This window comes from Tachypleus tridentatus, chromosome 7 (assembly GCF_004210375.1).
Source record: "Tachypleus tridentatus isolate NWPU-2018 chromosome 7, ASM421037v1, whole genome shotgun sequence".
Lineage (NCBI taxonomy): Eukaryota > Metazoa > Arthropoda > Merostomata > Xiphosura > Limulidae > Tachypleus > Tachypleus tridentatus.
This window is the reverse complement of record NC_134831.1, coordinates 11,497,286-11,519,156: the sequence shown is the minus strand read 5'-3', so window position 1 is coordinate 11,519,156 and position 21,871 is coordinate 11,497,286. Positions and strand designations below refer to the sequence as shown.

Sequence of the window (21,871 nt, the reverse complement as noted above, 5' to 3'; positions counted from 1 at the left end):
ACTGTAATAAAACTACTTAAAGTTGTTTATTTCATGTTTGTGATATAAGTCTTGCTACATTGAGCTGTCTGTAGTGTTTGAAGAACATAAAAAACAACAACACATGTTCTGGTTATATTGGTTACACCAAATCACATTTTAAAAATAACTTCTCAGTATTTCTTTACAAAAGTAATACTTCAGACTATATTGACAATAACAGTCATCTTGTACACTAAATATCAAAGAAATACACTTAACTTGCTCTAAAACTCCACCATTGTCATGTACATGGGATCATCTTATGAACTGACAAATATGGTATGTGTTTATTTTCCTGTGATGTAACAGAACTGTTGAATAAAGATTTACTGGCTATAACTGCTGTGGTATAATTATAATTATTAATTTACTTAATATTTGTATTTTACAGTATAGTTAATACAAGTCACACTCAGGAGGGAAAGTGTAATATTTACTTAAAAACAACATACAATACAACATATTACATGGATACATATTTGAATTGGATTTATGTGATTACAGTGTCATGGTCTCTTTATATTCACTATAATTCATTTTGTAGAAACAAAATAAAAGAAGAAATGTGGAGATTTCTTTTGACTGGAGGAGTGGCCTTGGAAAACCCTTATCCTAATCCATCTCCTGACTGGTTATCAGAAAAAGCATGGGCGGAAGTTGTCAGAGTTTCAAAACTTCCTTCTTTGAAAGGTTTCAAAGATGGTAAGTAGAAAGTTCTCAAACATAAGATTCCATCATATTTAGTAAAGAAGCACACAAATGTGTTGTTGCTTTAAATTATCCACTAACATCTTCAGTATGTTCCTTTAACTTGTTGCATGTAATTATCAGTTATCATTCTCAGTATAGTAATTTAACTTGTTGCAATAAATTATCAACTATCACTATCAGTATGTTAATTTAACTTGTTGCATGTAACTCCAGATTTTGTGAAGAATCTAATGCTTTGGAAAAGAGTGTATGATTCTTTTGAACCTCATGAAGCTCAGTATCCTGGAAGCTGGGATTCTTTAGAAGGACTCGAGAGAATGGTGATTTTACGTTGTTTAAGGCCCGATAAATTGATTCCTGCAGTTCAGGTTAGTCTAGTGCTGATCGATGCTTAGCTTTGAGAAAGAAACATTACATTCACATTTGTTTAGAATGTATTTATGGATACATTTGCACAGTTTGATGTATTCATTGTTTATCAACTGAACAGTTAAGCTGTTCAGATTTTTTACTTTAGGAACATCAGTATAGTTAAGTACGTAAACAATATTAGAAATGGTTAATTATGGTCGGCATTTTCATTTTTATCTTCCACATCTTCTTCTCAAAAGTCCTTTATTGTCTCTATGGTTTTGTTTTAATGTTGTTGATCACAGAATTTTAAAACCATTTATTCATCTCTTTATTCAGTTAATGTGGTGATATCATTACAAACGTGTTTTAAATAACATTGTGGTGATATCATTACAAACGTGTTTTAAATAACATTGTGGTGATATCATTACAAACGTGTTTTAAATAACATTGTGGTGATATCATTACAAACGTGTTTTAAATAACATTGTGGTGATATCATTACAAACATGTTTTAAATAACATTGTGGTTATATCATTACAAACGTGTTTTAAATAACAATGTGGTGATATCATTGCAAACCTGTTTTAAATAACATTGTGGTGATATCATTACAAACATGTTTTAAATAACATTATGGTGAGATCATTACAAACGTGTTTTAAATAACATTGTGGTGATATCATTGCAAACCTGTTTTAAATAACATTGTGGTGATATCATTACAAACACGTTTTAAATAACATTATGGTGATATCATTACAAACACGTTTTAAATAACAATGTGGTGATATCATTACAAACGTGTTTTAAATAACAATGTGGTGATATCATTACAAACGTGTTTTAAATAACAATGTCGTGATATCATTACAAACGTGTTTTAAATAACATTGTGGTGATATCGTTACAAACGTGTTATAAATAACATTGTGGTGATATCGTTACAAACGTGTTTTAAATAACATTGTGGTGATATTGTTACAAACGTGTTTTAAATAACATTGTGGTGATATCGTTACAAACGTGTTTTAAATAACATTGTGGTGATATCGTTACAAACGTGTTTTAAATAACAATGTCGTGATATCATTACAAACGTGTTTTAAATAACATTGTGGTGATATCGTTACAAACGTGTTTTAAATAACATTGTGGTGATATCATTACAAACATGTTTTAAATAACATTTTATTTTTAGAGTTTTGTAGAGAAACATTTGGGCTCCTCGTACCTTGAACCTCCATCCTTTGATCTAGCTGGATCCTTCGCTGATTCACACTGCTGTTCTCCCCTGATATTTATTCTATCTGCTGGAGCAGATCCAATGGCTGCATTGTTAAAGTTTGGAGAGGATATTGGCTTTTTGGGCAGTCGGATCCAGACAATCTCACTGGGTCAAGGACAGGTCAAATATTTTTATCTTCATTAAAAGAATAATTTGATGTGATACTGAAAAAACAGAACAGACGTGTCCTTGTGTGTTACCCCTGATCTGTAGAGTAAAAAATAGACATGTTCTCCTGTGTCACCCCTGGTCTGTGGAGTGAAAAGCAAGCATGTTCTTGAGTGTCACTTCTGATCTGTAGAGTGAAAAACAGGCATGTTCTCATGCATCACCCCTGATGTGTAGTGTGAAAAGCAGGCATGTTTTCATATGACACTCCTGTTCTTAACATTTGTGATCTACTTCTATCTTACCTGACATTGGTATCTCTATCAAACCACTAATTAAATTTTGTAACACTTCCATCTCACTTGTAATTCACACAAAATTTAACCTTTTCTAAACCTACACTTTTGAAGAACTGTGAATGTTTTCATATATAATTCACTGCAATTTTCAGCCATTCAGTTGAGCCTGCTTGTTTCTTACAGAGTATCAACATGTGTAATTATGTTCACAAACTAACATGGTTCTTGAACATTTCTGAATTATGAACAGTTATCACACTTTCAGATGCACATGATGTGTTTTACTGAAAAAAAAATTTTCATAAGAAACTGAAAAACAAATAGCCACCTAACTTCCCATGTAAATACGAAAGGTCATGCCAGCTCACAAATATGCTTGTTTTTGTCTGGTAGTCACAAAAAGGTTATGCCAGCTCACAAACATGCTTTTTCTTGTCTAATAGTCACAAAAGGTTATTCTATCTCACAAACATGCTTGTTCTTGTCTAATAGTCACAAAAGGTCATTCTAGCTCAGTTATGCTTGTTTTTGTCTAATAGTCACAAAAGGTCATTCTAGCTCTCAGTTATGCTTGTCCTTGTCTGATAGTCACAAAAGGTCATTCTGGCTCACAGTTATGCTTGTTCTTGTCTGGTAGTCACAAAATATCATTCTAGCTCAAAAACATGCTTGGTCTTCTCTGATAGTCATGTCTTATTTTTATTTTTAAAACAAATTAACATTAATTTTTCAATAAACAAAAAATATTTCAGTTTATTTTACTTTGCTTGAGTGAAAATAAGTCTTTGTTTCTCTAAAGTTTATTTTTAGATTTTTAGTGAGTTATACAAGCTTCCTCAAGCATTAGTCTGCAGACCAGTACTCATTCTTAAAACAAAGATAAAAAATAAAGAGAGAAACAAATCTTGTGAAACATTCCCTGTCCATGAAACTTATCATTTGGATGTGTTTTAAGAATTGATGAAAAGTGTTGTTTCCTTCTTAGCTTATTGTAAAACAAGTGAACCTTATAAGTTTCATTTCAAAGTTAGGAAATAACAATACAAGTCCATGTAATAGTCTGATAAAGATTTTTCAGTCCATGAAGTAATAAAGGTTGAGAATCACTCGGATATATTACAGTCAGTGTCTTAAGACTATCACAGTAAAAACTAACATGAATGATGTTGTTTGCTCTTACTGAGTTGACACTTTTAACTCTATAAACCATGTACAATATGTAGGGGCCCATAGCAGCAGGGATGCTGGAAAAAGCCCTGAAAGATGGGACGTGGGTTGTTCTTCAGAACTGTCACCTTGCCACTTCCTGGATGCCCACCCTAGAGAAGTATTGTGAAGAGGTAAAATTTGATATTGGTCATTTTCCTTCCACCTGCTGTAAATATACCTGAAGAACAGAACTATATGGCATGTTGGACTGAAGGTTTGATGTGCAAAGTGACTGTTATTCTGTTATGTTATATTTGTTTTCATACATTCCAACATTTTTTATGCATCAGAGTTGTAACAAAGTGAACCCCTCACTCTAACCAAAATGTTACAAGTTTATGTCAAAATATTATTTAAGACATGTATATTTTTCACAGATTTTTCTCATCATAAAAGTTTTAATTTATTCTTTAGTTCAATATATACCTCATATAGCTGCACATTTTCAAATTTCTGCATATATTTATATATAATAATTCCTGAAAATACGTCAACTAATTATTTTTATAATAGAAATTTATGTTCTTTATTTTAAAGAAGAGTGGGTCACAAGACAATCCTGAAATGGACCAAACTTGTCTTGCCATGACTTAGGCCATTTTCAAACTGTTGTTCTAGAATATCATTAAGTCATAAGTCAAGATATGTGTCATTTTTATAAAGTATAAATACCATTTATTAAATAACTTTGCAATTACAGTTTTCTACTGTTCTATACTCTCACTGTCTAACTATTGCACAGTTGTCTTCAGTAACTCAATATAAGATTCTCTGCACTTATAATCTACACAAATCAGAACGGCATCTCACTTCTTTTGAAAATTGACCCATTAAGAAAAATGTTTTAGACATATTTCACTACTTTTGTGTTGAATAATAATACTTTACATACGACTGATTTGTTTTCATGGTTGGTTAGACAAGTGTGTATAACCCATTTCGAATTGTAATAGGTTATCACTCCAGAATCTGCCCATGAAGACTTTAGACTGTGGCTTACAAGTTATCCCTCTGACTCCTTCCCTGTGTCAGTGCTTCAGAATGGTGAGTTAGATCCTCATTAAACAACATGCTATGACTGTCTTTAAGAATGAAAAAAATAAACACCACAACTCATATATTATTCTCTATGTTTTCTGGTGCCACTGATATTGACTTTAAGTAGAGGTAATCCATTTCTGTATTATGAAAACTTTAGACTTTTGAAAGATTACTATAAAAACTAAAAGACAATAAAGACAAGAACATCCTATATGACCATGTGAAGACACAAACATCCTACATGGCCATGTGAAGACCAAAACATCCAACATGGTCATGTGAAGACAAGAACAACTTGATATTTTCTTCACTTTTTCTTATAGCTATAGAACAGCTTGATTTTTTCTTTGTATGTTCCTTGATTTTATCTAGGAGTGAAAATGACCAATGAACCTCCCAAGGGACTACGTGCCAATCTCTTACGCTCCTACACCAGTGATCCAATTTCAGATAGTTCTTTTTTCAATGGCTGTAACAAGGTAATAAAACTACAGTAAGACTGATCAACAGTTTTTACATCGATTTAGAAAGTGGTGGTGTGAATTTAGAAGTTTCATAAACTGTTACTTGCAGCTGTTTTGTTTTTTGTTAAAACCTTTTTCAAACTTGCTAGGTTTGATAGCCCTCTTTACCAAACTATATTTTTAATTATTTCTCATGGAAATTAATTAACCACTTGCTTTACTTTTACATTAAATATCTTACTAAAAGTGGATTTAAAAAAGCAATATTAATATCTCATTAAAACACAATTAATAAGCATGTGCTCTTGTATTAAAATAACAAAATAAATAGTTGCTTAAAGTTTCAGAAATAAAAAAAAAATATAGAGTCATCTTTTTTATGTTGCGTTGGTCAGTCAGCCTCAGAAATATTCTCCATTTCAATATATTTTCACTTTAACATCTCATTAATTCAAGCAACAAATTTTATATTTAAGTTTAGCAGTGTTTATTTCATTAACTTTTAAAATATTTCAAGGAAGTTGTATCAACTAAAACATTAACTGAATTGGAAGTGTAATACTACTTACTTAGTAGTATTAACTAAAACACTAACTCAAGTGTTTTAAATAACTTATGTTCACAAGTTTAGATGCTCTTACATTTTGGGAAGTGTAACTTATTTAGTTGTGTTAACTAAAACACTAACTGAATGGGAAGTCTAAATTATTTAGTTGTATTAATCAATACACTAACTGAGTGGAAAGTCTAACTTATTTAGTTGTATTAACTAAAAGACTAACTCAGTTGGAAGTGTAACTTAATTAGTTGTATTAACTAAAACATTAACTGAATGGGAAGTGTAACTTATTTAGTTTTATTAACTAAAACACTAACTGAATGGGAAGTGTAACTTATTCAGTTGTATTAACTAAAACACAAACTGAATGGGAAGTGTAACTTATTCAGTTGTATTAACTAATACACTAACTCAATTGGAAGTGTAATTTATTTAGTTTTATTAACTAAAACACTAACTCAATGGGAAGTTAAACTTAAGATAGCTTTACATTTTCCAGTATGAGAAATAATTTGTTCAATATTAAAAATGTACAGTAGAGCTAATCATTATTAAGACGGTAAAATAAAGCAGAGAAGACAACTTCAGCGAAATATGAGGTACAATCAATATAATGTTTTTTGTGTATGACATACTTTTCATATTTGCTAAAAGATTACCAAATTTCATATAGATACACAGTAAATTAGGAAGTATAATAATCATTAATTGTCCAGAACTTAGTTTAAGCTAAATAAGCACTAACGACATTTCACAACAGTCATGACTGAGCAAGTCAACTTGACTTAGAGCATAGACTGCAAAAAGAAAAGGCAAGTTATACATTTAAAAAAACAAAGTTTTAAATTTAGGCTGATACAACATGATATTCTATCACAATTACTTAGTGAAACTCTAACTTTGATATATGTACTTGTTTTGTTTTGTTTTCTCTGTAGCCTCATGCTTGGCAGAAACTTCTGTTTGGCCTTTGTTTCTTTCATGCTCTTATACAGGAGAGACGAAAGTTTGGTCCTCTTGGATGGAACATTCCGTATGAATTCAATGAGTCAGACCTTCGTATAAGTATGACTCAACTTCAGGTATTTTCCTGTGGACCTCTTTCTAAACAAAACTAATCTCTGTGTTTGACATCTTCACTAGTTTAAAACCTGTGATCTGAAAAATATTTCTTATTGTGAATAAATATTCATTACACATTTAGACACTTACAAAGAAAGCTTACCACCAGACTATCGATTTCATAAACAGAAATAATTCAGCAGAGGAACTTATAATAGTGAGCTCAACTTTAGATGGATGTGCTACGTGAAACAATATCATTACATATGCATATGTGTCTACATATATATATATGTTGTGGTTTCCCTACCTGTCTCTTGACTCTTATATGTATAATATATTATTTCAGATGTTCCTCAATGAATATGAAGAACTGCCTCTTGAGGCTTTGTTTTATCTCACTGGAGAATGTAATTATGGAGGTCGAGTGACTGATGACAAAGACCGGAGACTTCTGAGTTCTTTGTTGTCCATCTTCTTGAATGAGGAAATTATCTTAAACGATGAATACAAGTATGTCATTGTATTTAGTAGCAGTAATTGAACACATGCTGTATACCACAGGATGTGTTAGTTATAGTGTAATTACTATTATTATTAAATCGTGTCAAGTGATTCAGGACATTTTACTTAATTACTTCATGCCTGTGATGATAAACATTATCAAACATGTTTTGATAAACATTATCTAACATGTTTTGATAAACATTATCTAACATGTTTTGATAAACATTATCTAACGTGTTTTGGGGTAACAATATTGACCAAGAAAGATTACTTAAATATGTGGATACTGAAACTGAATGTATCTGCATACAGTCAGTAATCCTGGTTATAGAATTGTTGATTTCAATGACACTTCTAACAGTGTAAAGACAACATGTTTTTGTTTTTTATCTATTTTTTCAGTGTTAATAAAATGTTAAGTAGGAACGTTGAAGATGATTACATTTTATGAAGATTTTGTTAGAGGATGATAACTGAGAATGTTAATTTTGGGTATCATTCTTAATAGAAGTTAAGTAATAGAATCCTGTTACACAGAGTTGGGCAGATTTTAAAGTTAGGGTATCTGAACTTGGTGTTGGGCAGATTTTAAAGTTAGGGTATCTGAACTCTGTGTTGGGCAGATTTTAAAGTTAGGGTGTCTGAACTTGGTGTTGGGCAGATTTTAAAGTTAGGGTATCTGAACTTGGTGTTGGGCAGATTTTAAAGTTAGGGTATCTGAACTTGGTGTTGGGCAGATTTTAAAGTTAGGGTATCTGAACTTCGTGTTGGGCAGATTTTAAAGTTATGGTATCTGAACTTCGTGTTGGGCAGATTTTAAAGTTAGGGTATATGAACTTGGTGTTGGGCAGATTTTAAAGTTAGGGTATCTGAACCTGGTATTGGGCATATTTTAAAGTTATGATATCTGAACCTGGAGTTGGACAGATTATAAAGTTGTGGTTAAGGTATAACAAATTTTGTGTTACTAGGTAATTTATTTCTAATATTAAAATATCTTTTATATACCAGTATGGACAACACAAATTAAACAATGAAGGGTTAATCAATAAAACTTTTATAAGTGAGTCTTCTGGTTCTGTTATTTGTTTATTTTAGGCTTTCAGACAGTGGAATATACTATGCACCAGCCACTGGTGATTATGAAAAATACATCACATACATTCGTACATTACCTTTGAACCCCTACCCAGAAGTTTTTGGCCTACATGAAAATGCTGATATCACTAAAGACAACCAAGAAACTCAACAAGTTTGTATAGATATTCAATGGCTGAATTGTTTCATTTATTTTTATGCTCAACTACTATTTCATCAAGAGTATATAGAACCTAAAGTATTCTTTTCCTGTAAAACTAAAAAGGTATTATTAAATATTAAGAAGTATACACAAGGTGAAAAGAAATTGGCAAAGTTAAAAATGTGTAGTTTGTAAACTGTTGATTTCCCCTTTGTTTTAAAATGTAGCTTTTGGAGGGAATTCTCCTGACCCAGCCCAGAACAAGCACTTCAGGAAGCAAGTCCTCGGTAGACATAATCAGTGACTTGGCAGCAGATATTCTAAACAAGCTACCAGAAGATTTTTATATTTCAGCAGTAATTATTATCTTTTGTTGGCAGTACATGTTAATTTTGTCACATGCCACAGTAGGACTATATAGTGTAAATTCTACATTTCAATATTTAATAAAGTCTGTTTTTTAAGTCACAATAATCTCTTCCAAGTTAATTATGCACAATATACTAGTTTTATATGACAATTTGATCCATCTTAATATTATAAGTATACTAGTTTTATATGACAGTTTGATTCATATTAATATTGTAAGTATACTAGTTTTATATGACAGTTTGATTCATATTAATATTGTAAGTACACTAGTTTTATCTGACAGTTTGATTCATATTGATATTATAAGTATACTAATTTTATTTGACAATTTGATTCATATTGATATTATAATTATACTAGTTTTATCTGAAAGTTTGATTCAGATTCATCTTAATGTTGTACATATACTAGTTTTATCTGAAAGTTTGATTCATCTTAATGTATGTTTTATGTTTGTTTACATCATTTATAAATAAACTCGACAGCTTAAGGATAGTTATTGAACAGTTTAAACTTTAGTACAGATTTGAAGGAATTTATTTTTAACTTTAGGTTTGTATGTTTGTTGTTAACTTTAGGTTTGTATGTTTGTTGTTAACTTTTGGTTTGTAAGTCTTCAGACATACCTCTGAACTGTACTCTGATCCAATGAAACCAAAATAATTTGGAAAAATAAAATAATAAGTTGGAAATAGAAATCAATTCTGAAATGGATAGTTCATTTTCTTCAGTACAAAACAATAAAAAATTATGTTACATTCATTCTTAGTTTTTATAAGAAAATCCTTAATTTATATCATTGAAATGAATGTTTAAGTCCTTATATACTCTTCAAAACAAGAAACGCAAAAGAGAAATATTGTAATAACGTTACAAGCTCAGAGTATGTGAAGTTACACGTGTTAAGGCACTGATTGTCAGACCAAAATGACAATAAAAGTTGTGCACTTTGAAAAACGGAGGAAAACATCGGATTTTTCGCCAAAATGCATTCGTGTCCAATAAATTTGTTTGAGAGATCTGCATGTTCTGCAAGTGCAACATGTGCAAAATCCCTATAAAAGTGACAGGTTCTCGGTTTCCATAGCTCAGTGTTAAGCCACCGACACGCAGTACAGTTACGCCAAGACTGACTGAAGCACAACGCCATTGGTCGCTTGGAAGCAGGCGAATCTCGATCAGATGTTGCCAGAGCTGTGAATGTCCACCCAAGCACCATCACAAGGCTATGGATTCGTCACCAACCAACAACATGGATCAACTCGTGACCGTCCACGATCTGGCAGACCTCGTGTGACCACGCCCGCACAATATCGCTACATCCGGTTACGTCACCTTCGGGATAGGACCACCACTACGACGTCTACTGTCTCAACCATACCAGGGCTGCGTAGGATTTCCGATCAGACCGTACGCAACCGTCTACGAGATGCAGGAATCCGACCTCGACGTCCAGTCAAAGGCGTCATCCTCACCCAGCAACATCGTCAAGCACGGCTGCAATGGACTCGGGCACATCGGGTATGGCCTCATCGACGATGGAGGCATGTTTGGTTCAGCGATGAATCACGTTTTATGCTTCGTAGGCAGGATGGAAGGACCCGTGTTTACCATCGCCGAGGTGAACGTTTTACAGCAAACTGTGTGCAGGAAGTTGACAGATTTGGTGGTGGCAGCGTCATGATGTGGGCTGCCATCGCCTACAATACCAGAACAGACCTTTTGCACATTCGAGAGAATCTTACGGCTCAACGATACGTCGACGACATTTTTAGGCCCCATGTGCAACCCATCATGGTGAACGTCAACGACATTTTTCAACATGACAACGCCCGTCCTCACACAGCCCGACTCACCACTGCCTTCTTAAGACACCACAACATCAACGTTCTTCCCTGGCCCTCCAGATCACCAGATTTAAACCCCATCGAACATCTTTGGGACGAGTTGGACCAACACCTGCGACAGCGACAACCTCAACTGCAGACTCTACCTCAGCTTGCAGCAGCTTTGCAGGCTGAGTGGACAGCCATTCCACAGGATGTGATTCGTCATCTCATCGCTTCCATGGGCAGGAGATGCCAAGCAGTTATTGATGCTCACGGGGGGGCATACTCATTATTGACGTTAAACTTCAACTAGTGAGCGTGGACTATGCCTTTGCAGACTTTGGATGTTCAGCAGTGAATGTGCAAAGTTTCACACATGTCATACAGAACTACCCGGAATAAACTTGTTAACAATTTGTCTCAAATTTTACCTTTTGCGTTTCTTTTTTTGAAGAGTATATATATATATATATATAAAGAATTATTCAGTTGTGCTTGTATTTTTTATTATGTGTGTATCATTGATAGTGATAAATGAATTAAATTTAGAGCTTAACTATTAACTTGGTTAATTAATTACCACAGAATATTAATTAGTTTTGTATAGCATTAATGATTAAGTTATATTATAATTACATTTATTAATGTTCCAAACTAATCAAAATTAATGTTTCTCATTATCACTTATTTTTATTATTCTATCTAAGTCTCCTTTGAGAATAATCAGTTAGTAATTGATTAATGAGCCAGATGATTCATTGATTATCTAATTTCTCTGATTACCTAACTCTATAAATGACCATCAAGAGTTCATTGCAGTGACCACAGGTCTGAGAAATATGTTAAGTGTTAACAAATATTCATATTTTTATTGTAAATGTATAAGTCACATATCATTATAAAAATACAGTAAATTTCGTTAGTTTTTGCCCACAAATCTCCTGTTAACTGTAAGGTGATGGAGAAGTATCCTGTGATGTATGGAGAATCCATGAACACGGTCCTGCGGCAGGAGCTGATCCGCTTCAATCGTTTGACGTCTGTCGTGAGGAGCTCACTTCAAAACATGCAGAAAGCCTTGCAGGGTCTGGTGGTAATGTCTTCAGAGTTGGAAGAAGTCTTTAACAGCATGTTGATTGGGAAAGTCCCATCCATGTGGGCTGCCAAGTCATACCCTTCCTTAAAGCCATTAGGTGGATATGTAAGTGATTTGTTAGCTAGGTAAGTGAATATTATCTTATCATTGTCCAGACCTTTAAAAACTATAAGTAACTGTGAAGAAAGAAACTGAAGTTATTAGTAAAATAATTCCTAATGTAATAACAGCTCAACAAAAGCATGAAATTAAATAAAGCAAATACATCATTGATCTGTGTGAATACCATTTCTATACATATTGCATGTAACTATACTATATGGATGATAACCACTAGGCCATATGACAACACAATATGAATGATAGCCACTAGGTCATATGACTATACTATATGGAAGATAACCACTGGGTCATATGACTATACTATATGGATGATAACCACTAGGCCATATGACTATACTATATGGATGATAACCACTAGGCCATGTGACTATACTATGTGGAAGATAACCACTAGGACACAAGACTATACTATATGGATGATAATCACTAAGCCATATGACTATACTATACTGATGATAACTACTAGGCCATATGACTATACTATATGGATGATAACCACTAGACCATGTAACTACACTATATGAATGATAACCACTAGGCCATATGACTATACTATATGGATGATAACCACTAGGCCATGTGACTATACTGTATGGATGATAACCACTAGTCCATGTGACTACACTATGTGAATGATAACCACTAGGTCATATGACTATACTATATGGATGATAACCACTACGCCATATAAGTATACTATGTGGAAGATAACCACTAGGCCACATGACTATACTATATGGATGATAATCACTAGGCTATATGACTGTACTATACTGATGATAACCACTAGGCCATATGACTATACTATATGGATGATAACCACTAGGCCATGTAACTATACTATATGGATGATAACCACTAGGCCATGTGACTATACTATATGGATGATAACCACTAGGCCATATGACTATATTATATGGATGATAACCACTAGGCCATATAACTATACTATGTGGAAGATAACCACTAGGCCACATGACTATACTATATGGATGATAATCACTAAGGCCATATGACTGTACTATACTGATGATAACCACTAGGCTATATGACTATACTATATAAATGATAACCACTAGGCCATGTGACTATACTATATGGAAGATAACCACTAGTATGGAAAATAATGTGTTCTAAATTGTGTGACTTTAGTAAGTGACAAAGTTTATCAACACTGTTTTAGCTTATTAAAGAGGACTAGACAAACATTATAAGTACAAACTACTAACAGTATTCCAAGAAGCTTCAATTAAATGTTTTCTCCTTTCCTTTTAGGCTTCTTCTAAAGAAGGAAAATAGTTTTGTAATTAGCTGTACCTAATAAAACAAACTTCTAGTTTTAATGAAAGTTTTTCACTATATTTGTATCACTTAGAAATGTCTGCGTGATGGTAAAACCAATCAGTGGATTGGGCTCTTTTTAAAATAAAAAAGCTATTTATTGGAAATAAACTTCAATTAAAATGTGTATCGATCAGTTGAGAGGAATTTGAAATAATTTAATTTTTTTAAATTTCTGACTTGCACTTTTTTTTAGTTATCAACTTATATCTATCAAACTTTTTTATTTTCAGAACAAATATTTAATTACTTAATATCTTGTTTTCTTCATTTTATTAAGGCTCAACTTTCTACAAGATTGGATCCATCATGGTATTCCAAATGTCTTCTGGATATCTGGATTCTTCTTTACTCAGTCGTTTCTAACTGGTGAGATGATGTATTTAAACCTGTAACTCATCATAGCCTACTTGATGTGCGTAGCTCCATTTTGGTTCTAAATAAGTCATCAAGAAAATAGTGAGAGTAAATTTAGAGAATATTTTCTGTAGAAATAACAGTTTTCAAATAGAATCCAGGAAGTATTTTCTATGTTTTTACATTTAGATTTGGAATATGTAAGGTTGATGTTGGTTGATTAATCTGTAACATGTAAGATTAATGTTGGTTAATTAATCTGTAATATGTAAGATTAATGTTGGTTAATTAATCTGTAATATATAAGGTTACTGTTGGTTAATTAATCTGTAATATATATAAGATTACTGTTGGTTAATTAATCTGTAATATATATAAGATTACTGTTGGTTAATTGATCTGTAATATATAAGGTTAATGCTGATTGATTGATCTGTAATATGTAAGGTCAATGTTGGTTACTTGATCTGTGATATGTAAGGTTAATGTTGGTTAATTAATCTGTAATGTATAAGATTACTGTTGGTTTATTAATCTGTAATAAGTACGATTAATGTTGGTTGATAGATCTGTAACATGTAAAGTTAATTAATCCGTAACATGTAATGTTTTAGTTGGTTGATTAATCTGTAATATGTAAGGTTAATGTTGTTTAATTAATCTGTAACATGTAAGGTTAATGTTGGTTAATTAATCTGTAATATGTAAGGTTAATGTTGGTTAATTAATCTGTAATATATAGGATTACTCTTGGTTAATTAATCTGTAACATGTAAGGTTAATGTTGGTTAATTAATCTGTAATATATAAGATTACTGTTGGTTAATTAATCTGTAATAAGAACGATTAATGTTGGTTAATTAATCTGTGATACGTAAGGTTAATGTTGGTTAATTAATCTATAATATATAAAATTACTGTTGGTTAATTATTCTGTAATATATAAGGTTAATGTTGGTTGATTGATCTGTAATATGTAAGGTTGATGCTGAGTGGTTGATCTGTAATATGTAAGGTTAATGTTGGTTAATTAATCTGTAATATGTAAGGTTAATGTTGGTTAATTAATCTGTAATATATAAGGTTAGTGTTGGTTGATTGATCTGTAATATGTGAGGTTAATGTTGATTGGTTGATCTGTAATATGTGAGGTTAATGTTGGTTAATTAATCTATAATATATAAGGTTAATATTGGTTGATTGATCTGTAATATGTAAGATTAATGTTGGTTGATTGATCTGTAACATGTAAGGTTAATATTGGTTGATTAATCTGTAACATGCAAGGTTAATTAATCTGTAACATGTAAGGTTAATGTTGGTTGATTGATCTGTAATATGTAAGGTTAATGTTGGTTGATTAATCTGTAATATGTGAGATCAATGTTGATTAATTAATCTGTGATGTGTAAGATTAATTTGGTCGACTTATATGTTGGTTAGTCATTCTGTAATATGTAAGATTAATGTTGGTTAATTATTGTGTAACATGGAAGGTTAATGTTGGTTAATTAATGTGTAATATGTAAGGTTAACGTTGGTTAATACTCTGTAATATATAAGGTTAATGTTGATTGATTGATTGATCTGCAATATGTAAAGTTAATGTTGGTTGATTGATCTGTAACATGGACAATTAATGTTGGTTAATTAATCTGTCATATGTACAATTAATATTGGTTGATTAATCTGTAACATGAAAAGTTAATGTTGGTTAATTAATCTGTAATATATAAGGTTAATGTTGATTGTTTGATCTGTAATATGTAAGATTAATATTTGTTGATTGATCTGTAATATGTAAGGTTGATGTTGATTAATTAATCTGTAATTTGTAAGATTAATATTTGTTGATTGATCTGTAATATGTGAGATCAGTGTTGGTTGATTAATATGTAATATGTAAGATCAATTTGGTCGACTTGTATGTTGGTTAATCATTCTGTAATATGTAAGATTAGTTTAATCGATTTATATGTTGGTTAATTAATCTGTAATATGTAAGATTAATGTTGGTTAATTATTGTGTAACATGGAAGGTTAATGTTGGTTAATTAATGTGTAATATGTAAGGTTAATGTTGGTTAAATAATCTGTAATAAGTATGACTAATGTTGGTTAATTGATCTGGAACATTGATGGTTAATGTTGGTTAATTAATCTGTTATATGTATGATTAACGTTGGTTAATTAATCTGTAAAATATAAGGTTAATGTTGATTGATTGATCTGTAATATGAAAAGTTAATGTTGGTTGATTGATCTGTAACATGGACAATTAATGTTGGTTAATTAATCTGTCATATGTATGATTATATTGGTTGATTAATCTGTAACATGTGAGGTTAGTGTTGGTTGATTGATCTGTAACATGTAAGATTAGTGTTGGTTGATTTATCTGTAACATGTAAAGTTAGTGTTTGTTGATTGATCTGTAATATGTAAGGTTAATGTTGGTTAATTAATTTGTAATAAGTACGATTAATGATGGTTAATTAATCTTTATTATGTAAGATTAATGTTCATTAGTTAATCTGTAACATGTACAATTAATGTTGGTTAATTAATATGTAACATGAAAAGTTAATTTTGGTTAATTAATCTGTAATATATAAGGTTAATGTTGGTTTCTTGATCTTGATATGTAAGGTTAATGTTGGTTAATTAATCTGTAATATGTAAGATTAATGTTGATTAATTAATCTGTAATTTGTAAGATTAATATTTGTTAATTGATCTGTAATATGTGAGATCAATGTTTGTTGATTAATCTGTAATATGTAAGATTAATTTGGTCGATTTGTATGTTAGTTAATTAATCTGTAATATGTAAGGTTAATGTTGATTGATTGACTCAGTTTTAGAAATAACATGATGGAGCCTTATTGTACATTTGTTGACATAGGTGCATGTATTATGTATAAATTAAATCAGGATTTCTGATGGAGCCTTATTGTACATTTGTTGACATAGTTGCATGTATTATGTATAAATTTAGATCAGGATTTCTGATGGACCGTTAGTGTACATTTGTTGACATAGTTCCATATAATATGCATAAATTTATATTAGGTTTTCTTCCCATTCTATCTGGACATGTTAATTGTTCTGTTTGTGTTAATTAGAAGTTATATGTATGATAGGCCGTCTTTGGTGTGTCTGTGGCAGGGATTATGAGTCCTGAATTCAGTGTTATAAACCATGAACTTTACAACTTGATCTCTGGGTAAAATGGTTGAATAAATATTCATATCACTCAAATTTTATTTTTAATAAAACAATTGTTTATATTTTTAACAATAAAGTTCATTTACATTTTCCTTTTGTGTTAGGTGTAAATTTATTGTTTTTAAAATGAACAGTTTCTCTTATTTCATTTAAGTCCTAGTTATGTTATAGTTTTGATGTTAGATCAAAATAGTAATTAAAATTAGTGACAAACTAATACTGTACTTCATAAACAGAGGCTTCACAGAATTATAATTAAAGTTAGTGACAAACTAATACTGTATGTCATAAACAGGAGCTTCACAGAATTATAATTAAAATTAGTGACAAACTAATACCATACTTCCTAAACAGGGGCTTCACAGAATTATGCCCGCAAGTATAAAATTCCTATTGATCAGCTAATCTTTCACTTTGAAGTGATGTCCAGTGAAACTGATATAAAAAATAAACCTGAAGATGGAGTCTACATAAAAGTAAGCTCTGCATTTCTTTCTGTTTTGGTGACATATTTTTATGAGGTATTGTACCATACATGCAGACACTTTATAGTCTTTAAAACTGATTTGTGGTAATTAATATTTTTTAAAATTTTATTTGGTGCTTCAATAATTAATAATTTTCATGTTATGTTTGAAACATCAACTATATTATAGAGGAAATTTCCAGAACAAAGCAAGAGTTTCATTCAGTAGTAATAAGAGAATTATTAGTATTAAATTACCATAGACCTTGACGAAAACAAATGGTTCATAAAGAGAAGTAACAATTTGAAGAAAAATCTCTGCAGTCTGTGTGGTTTTTATTAGGAGTGTTAGGTCTATGTGATTTTTATTACAAATGTTATGTCTGTGTGGTTTTTATTACAAATGTCAGGTCTTTGTGGTTTTTATCACAGATGTTAGGTTTGTGTGGTTTTTATTTAAAATATTAGGTCTGTATGGTTTTATCACAGATGTTAGGTCTGTATGGTTTTTATCACAGATGTTAGGTTTGTGTGGTTTTTATCACAAATGTTAGGTCTGGTGTTGGTTTTTATCACAAATGTTAGGTCTGGTGTTGGTTTTTATCACAAATGTTAGGTCTGTGTGGTTTTTATCACAAGTTTTAGGACTATATAGTTTTATTGCAATTGTTAGGTCTTGGTTCTCAGTGCTCTATCTAACATTTCTTGAAGATTTTATAAAAAAGGTGAAAACATTTGTAAGAAAACCAGTTTTTCCTCTTTATCATGAGAAAACACAGTTTTCTTCTTTATTTTGAAATAGTTTTGGTAGTAAATTGTTTCCAAGATTATAAAGAAACATAAAAACATTGTAGTTGACAGTAATAAGGAATAGTAAGTATTTGGTAAAACAAAGCAATAAACTGTACAGTTAAGATTACATTAAATTTCATATGTTACTTCATTAACCTAATTTTTTTCATATAAAAGTGTATGGTTAAAAACATATTTCTATAAAGATAAACTTCCTTTTACAGGGCTTGTTTCTAGAAGGTGCAAGGTTGGACAGAGAAGTCATGCTGCTGGAAGAATCTCTCCCAAAAGTTCTGTATGACACAGTTCCTGTCGTATCCTTTTGGCTTTTTATACATGTGTTTAAGACTCAAACTAGCTTCCATTTCTAAGCTGTTTAATATTTCTAATTTAACTTTCTCTTGATGTATATAATCTAACCAAATTGATTATCCAAATTATTTCTCTATTATTAACTCTACTCAAACTTATAACTTTCTAATCATGATGACTTCTTTACATATTTTCATTTTCCACTGCTGTACTCTCTGTCTAGTAGTTTGGTGTTAACTGCATCTCAGGGTGAAATTTCATATGTCTGATGTTTCAGTAAATCCACATTTATTAAATCTTCTGACCTTAAATTTAACCTGCAAAGTAACTGTGGATTTAACACCTTAGCTCTATTGTTGTAGAGTCATTATGAGACCTAAGTAACTATATTGAATGTTATCCTAATGTTTCAGGTGATTATTACTCTACAGTCATGACAAGAGTTTAAACCTAAGTAACTGTATTATATATTATACTGATGTTTCAGGTGACTATTGCTGTAGTCATGATGAGAGTTTAAACCTAAGTAACTGTATTATGTATTATAGTGATGTTTCAGGTGATTATTACTGTACAGTCATGATGAGAGTTTAGACCTAAGTAACTGTATTTTATATATACTGATGTTTCAGGTGACTATTGCTGTAGTCATGATGACAGTTTAAACATAAGTAACTGTATTTTATATTATACTGATGTTTCAGGTGATTATTACTGCACAGTCATGATAAGAGTTTAAATCTAATTAGTTGTAAAGTATATATCTGATGGTTTGGTGAGACTTTAGCCTATTATGTTAATAATATACTTAAAAAAAAAAAATTTTCCTTCCTTGACTAATTCAAGATCTGGATAAAACCAACCCCTTGTCACATTGTTGATTCTCGACAAACTTACAGTACTCCTGTCTATAAGACTAGTGCTCGACGTGGCACCTTGTCAACCACTGGTCACTCAACAAACTATATTCTGAGTATTGATCTGCCAACAGATCGCCCACCAAAACACTGGATCAATAGAGGAGTTGCTTTACTAACACAGCTTGACAATTAAGGAAACAAGAATACAAAAAACATAACTGTTGAATTATGTTTAAAGATGCTATTCTAACCAGACTAAGTAAAATTTTAAAACATTTGATTTAAATGTTTTTAGAACAATACTTGTATTTTAAAGATTTTAAATTGTTTAAAATTATAAATCGTTTTATTTTTTTGTTACATTGGATTCCATCAGTGTTTATTTTTTTGTTACATTGGATTCCATCAGTGTTTATTTTTTGTTACATTGCATTCCATCAGTGTTTATTTTTTTGTTACATTGGATTCCATCAGTGTTTATTTTTTTGTTACATTGGATTCCATCAGTGTTTATTTTTTTGTTACATTGCATTCCATCAGTGTTTATTTATATATCTAATTCAACTACTTATATTTCATCATAGTTTGAAAAATAATCTGTTACATAGAAATAAATATGGTTCCATTATTCACATATAAATTTATGTGTACGTATAGTTGAATTCTCCACACTGGGTTTAGTGAAATGTACCACAACTACAGTACTAGCATACAAAATATGCTGAAATGATAATATATAATTATGTATATATTTTTACAACATCTTAATGTTGTGGCAAGAGACATGTTAATAAATTAACAACTTTAATTTCTTTCACATACAGTTATCCAGGCTGCATGAACTTCATTCTTCAGTTTGATATTACAAACTGATGCATGGCTTGGAAACAAAGAAACTAAAACTACTATGAAACTAATGTGCACCAATAACAGTCAAAGAAGTTATAGTTTGATGCCCTCTTCTACTCGCTGTAATTTAGAAAATTGAAAGACATGTTTTTAAATACAGGAAGTAAAGTTGTGCAAGTTTGTAGTTTTGAAGTAATAATAATAGCAGTTTAATTTTAATACAAATGTTCCTTTCTACAAAATATACTTCACCTCTTAAATTCTGATAACTTCAGGATGGAACTGCAAGTGATGCTGATTATTTAACCAATCTCCCTTGACATAAATCATTGAGTATGTTAACCTCATTGATACTGATTATGTAAACCAATTTCCCTTGACATAAATCTTTGAGTATGTTAACCTCATTGATACTGATTATATAAACCAATCTCCCTTGACATAAATCTTTGAGTATGTTAACCTCATTGATACTGATTACATAAACCAATCTCCCTTGACATAAATCATTGAGTATGTTAACCTCAGTGATACTGATAATATAAACCAATCTCCCTTGACATAAATCATTGAGTATGTTAACCTCAATTGACCAGTAATTTAGAATGTAGTGGTTTGATACATGTTATGTACTGAATAGTGTTCTATCCTTGGAATTCTGCCAAGTTACTCTCCGTAAGAAATGTGCACATTACATATGATTTTATCCATTAGGATTTGAAGAAAGATAAAACAGTCTGTAGTTCTAACTAATATATTAAGTGTTTGAAAACAAGATCAAATCTCCTGAAAAAGAGTTAGTATGTATAAGTTATGCCTTTTATTGCTGTTCATGAACAATTTACTGTTGACAAGCCAGGAAGATATTAAATTCATTTGCAAGAAAATTCTCACCACTGTAATAAATTATAGCATAGAACATAATGTGTAGTTTTACTTTCATTGTATAAGTTTATTTCTCTTAATATAACTCAATCGGTTATCAATAATAGAGCTCAGTGTAACTACCTGATCAGTTGTTAAAGGAATAATAAGTTCCTTCTGTGGATCTGTCTCTATCCAACAAAAATTAAAACCTTTTTACACAAATTAAAAGGCTATGTTTTTGATGTTTTATCAAAAATATTAGCAGATATAATAATAAATATGTTGAATAACCACTTTATAAAGTCCTCAGCCACTTGTAGAACACTCCATTTACTTGAATATGTAAGAATAGATTGATCTTTTTGATATGTCAGGATACTGCATGAGCCTTTTACGTAAAAAGATGTATTGTAGTTAACTTACAAGATAATGGATAACATCAACTATCTCATACTTTAAAAATGCTGTGAAAGTGATAGCCATTGAGAAAGGATTCTTGCTATCAGAAACTGTTT

General features: G+C 31.1%; 1 protein-coding gene across 2 annotated transcripts in view; it reads left to right on the top strand.

Annotated features, from left to right (window-relative positions):
• Positions 1-20,073, top strand: part of LOC143255118 (dynein axonemal heavy chain 3-like) — a 95,798-nt gene extending 75,725 nt beyond the window's left edge. For both annotated transcript variants that reach the window (XM_076510297.1, XM_076510296.1), the window contains 15 exons: positions 566-723; positions 946-1,100; positions 2,289-2,495; positions 4,006-4,122; positions 4,945-5,035; positions 5,405-5,511; positions 6,994-7,137; positions 7,467-7,630; positions 8,723-8,876; positions 9,092-9,220; positions 12,021-12,286; positions 13,906-13,994; positions 17,565-17,686; positions 18,693-18,782; positions 19,627-20,073. In XM_076510297.1, the coding sequence (XP_076366412.1) occupies positions 566-723; positions 946-1,100; positions 2,289-2,495; positions 4,006-4,122; positions 4,945-5,035; positions 5,405-5,511; positions 6,994-7,137; positions 7,467-7,630; positions 8,723-8,876; positions 9,092-9,220; positions 12,021-12,286; positions 13,906-13,994; positions 17,565-17,686; positions 18,693-18,782; positions 19,627-19,833 (2,200 nt within the window). In that variant the 3' untranslated portion in view covers positions 19,834-20,073. The remainder of the gene's footprint in view (positions 1-565; positions 724-945; positions 1,101-2,288; positions 2,496-4,005; positions 4,123-4,944; positions 5,036-5,404; positions 5,512-6,993; positions 7,138-7,466; positions 7,631-8,722; positions 8,877-9,091; positions 9,221-12,020; positions 12,287-13,905; positions 13,995-17,564; positions 17,687-18,692; positions 18,783-19,626) is intronic.
• The last annotated feature ends 1,798 nt before the right edge of the window (positions 20,074-21,871 follow it).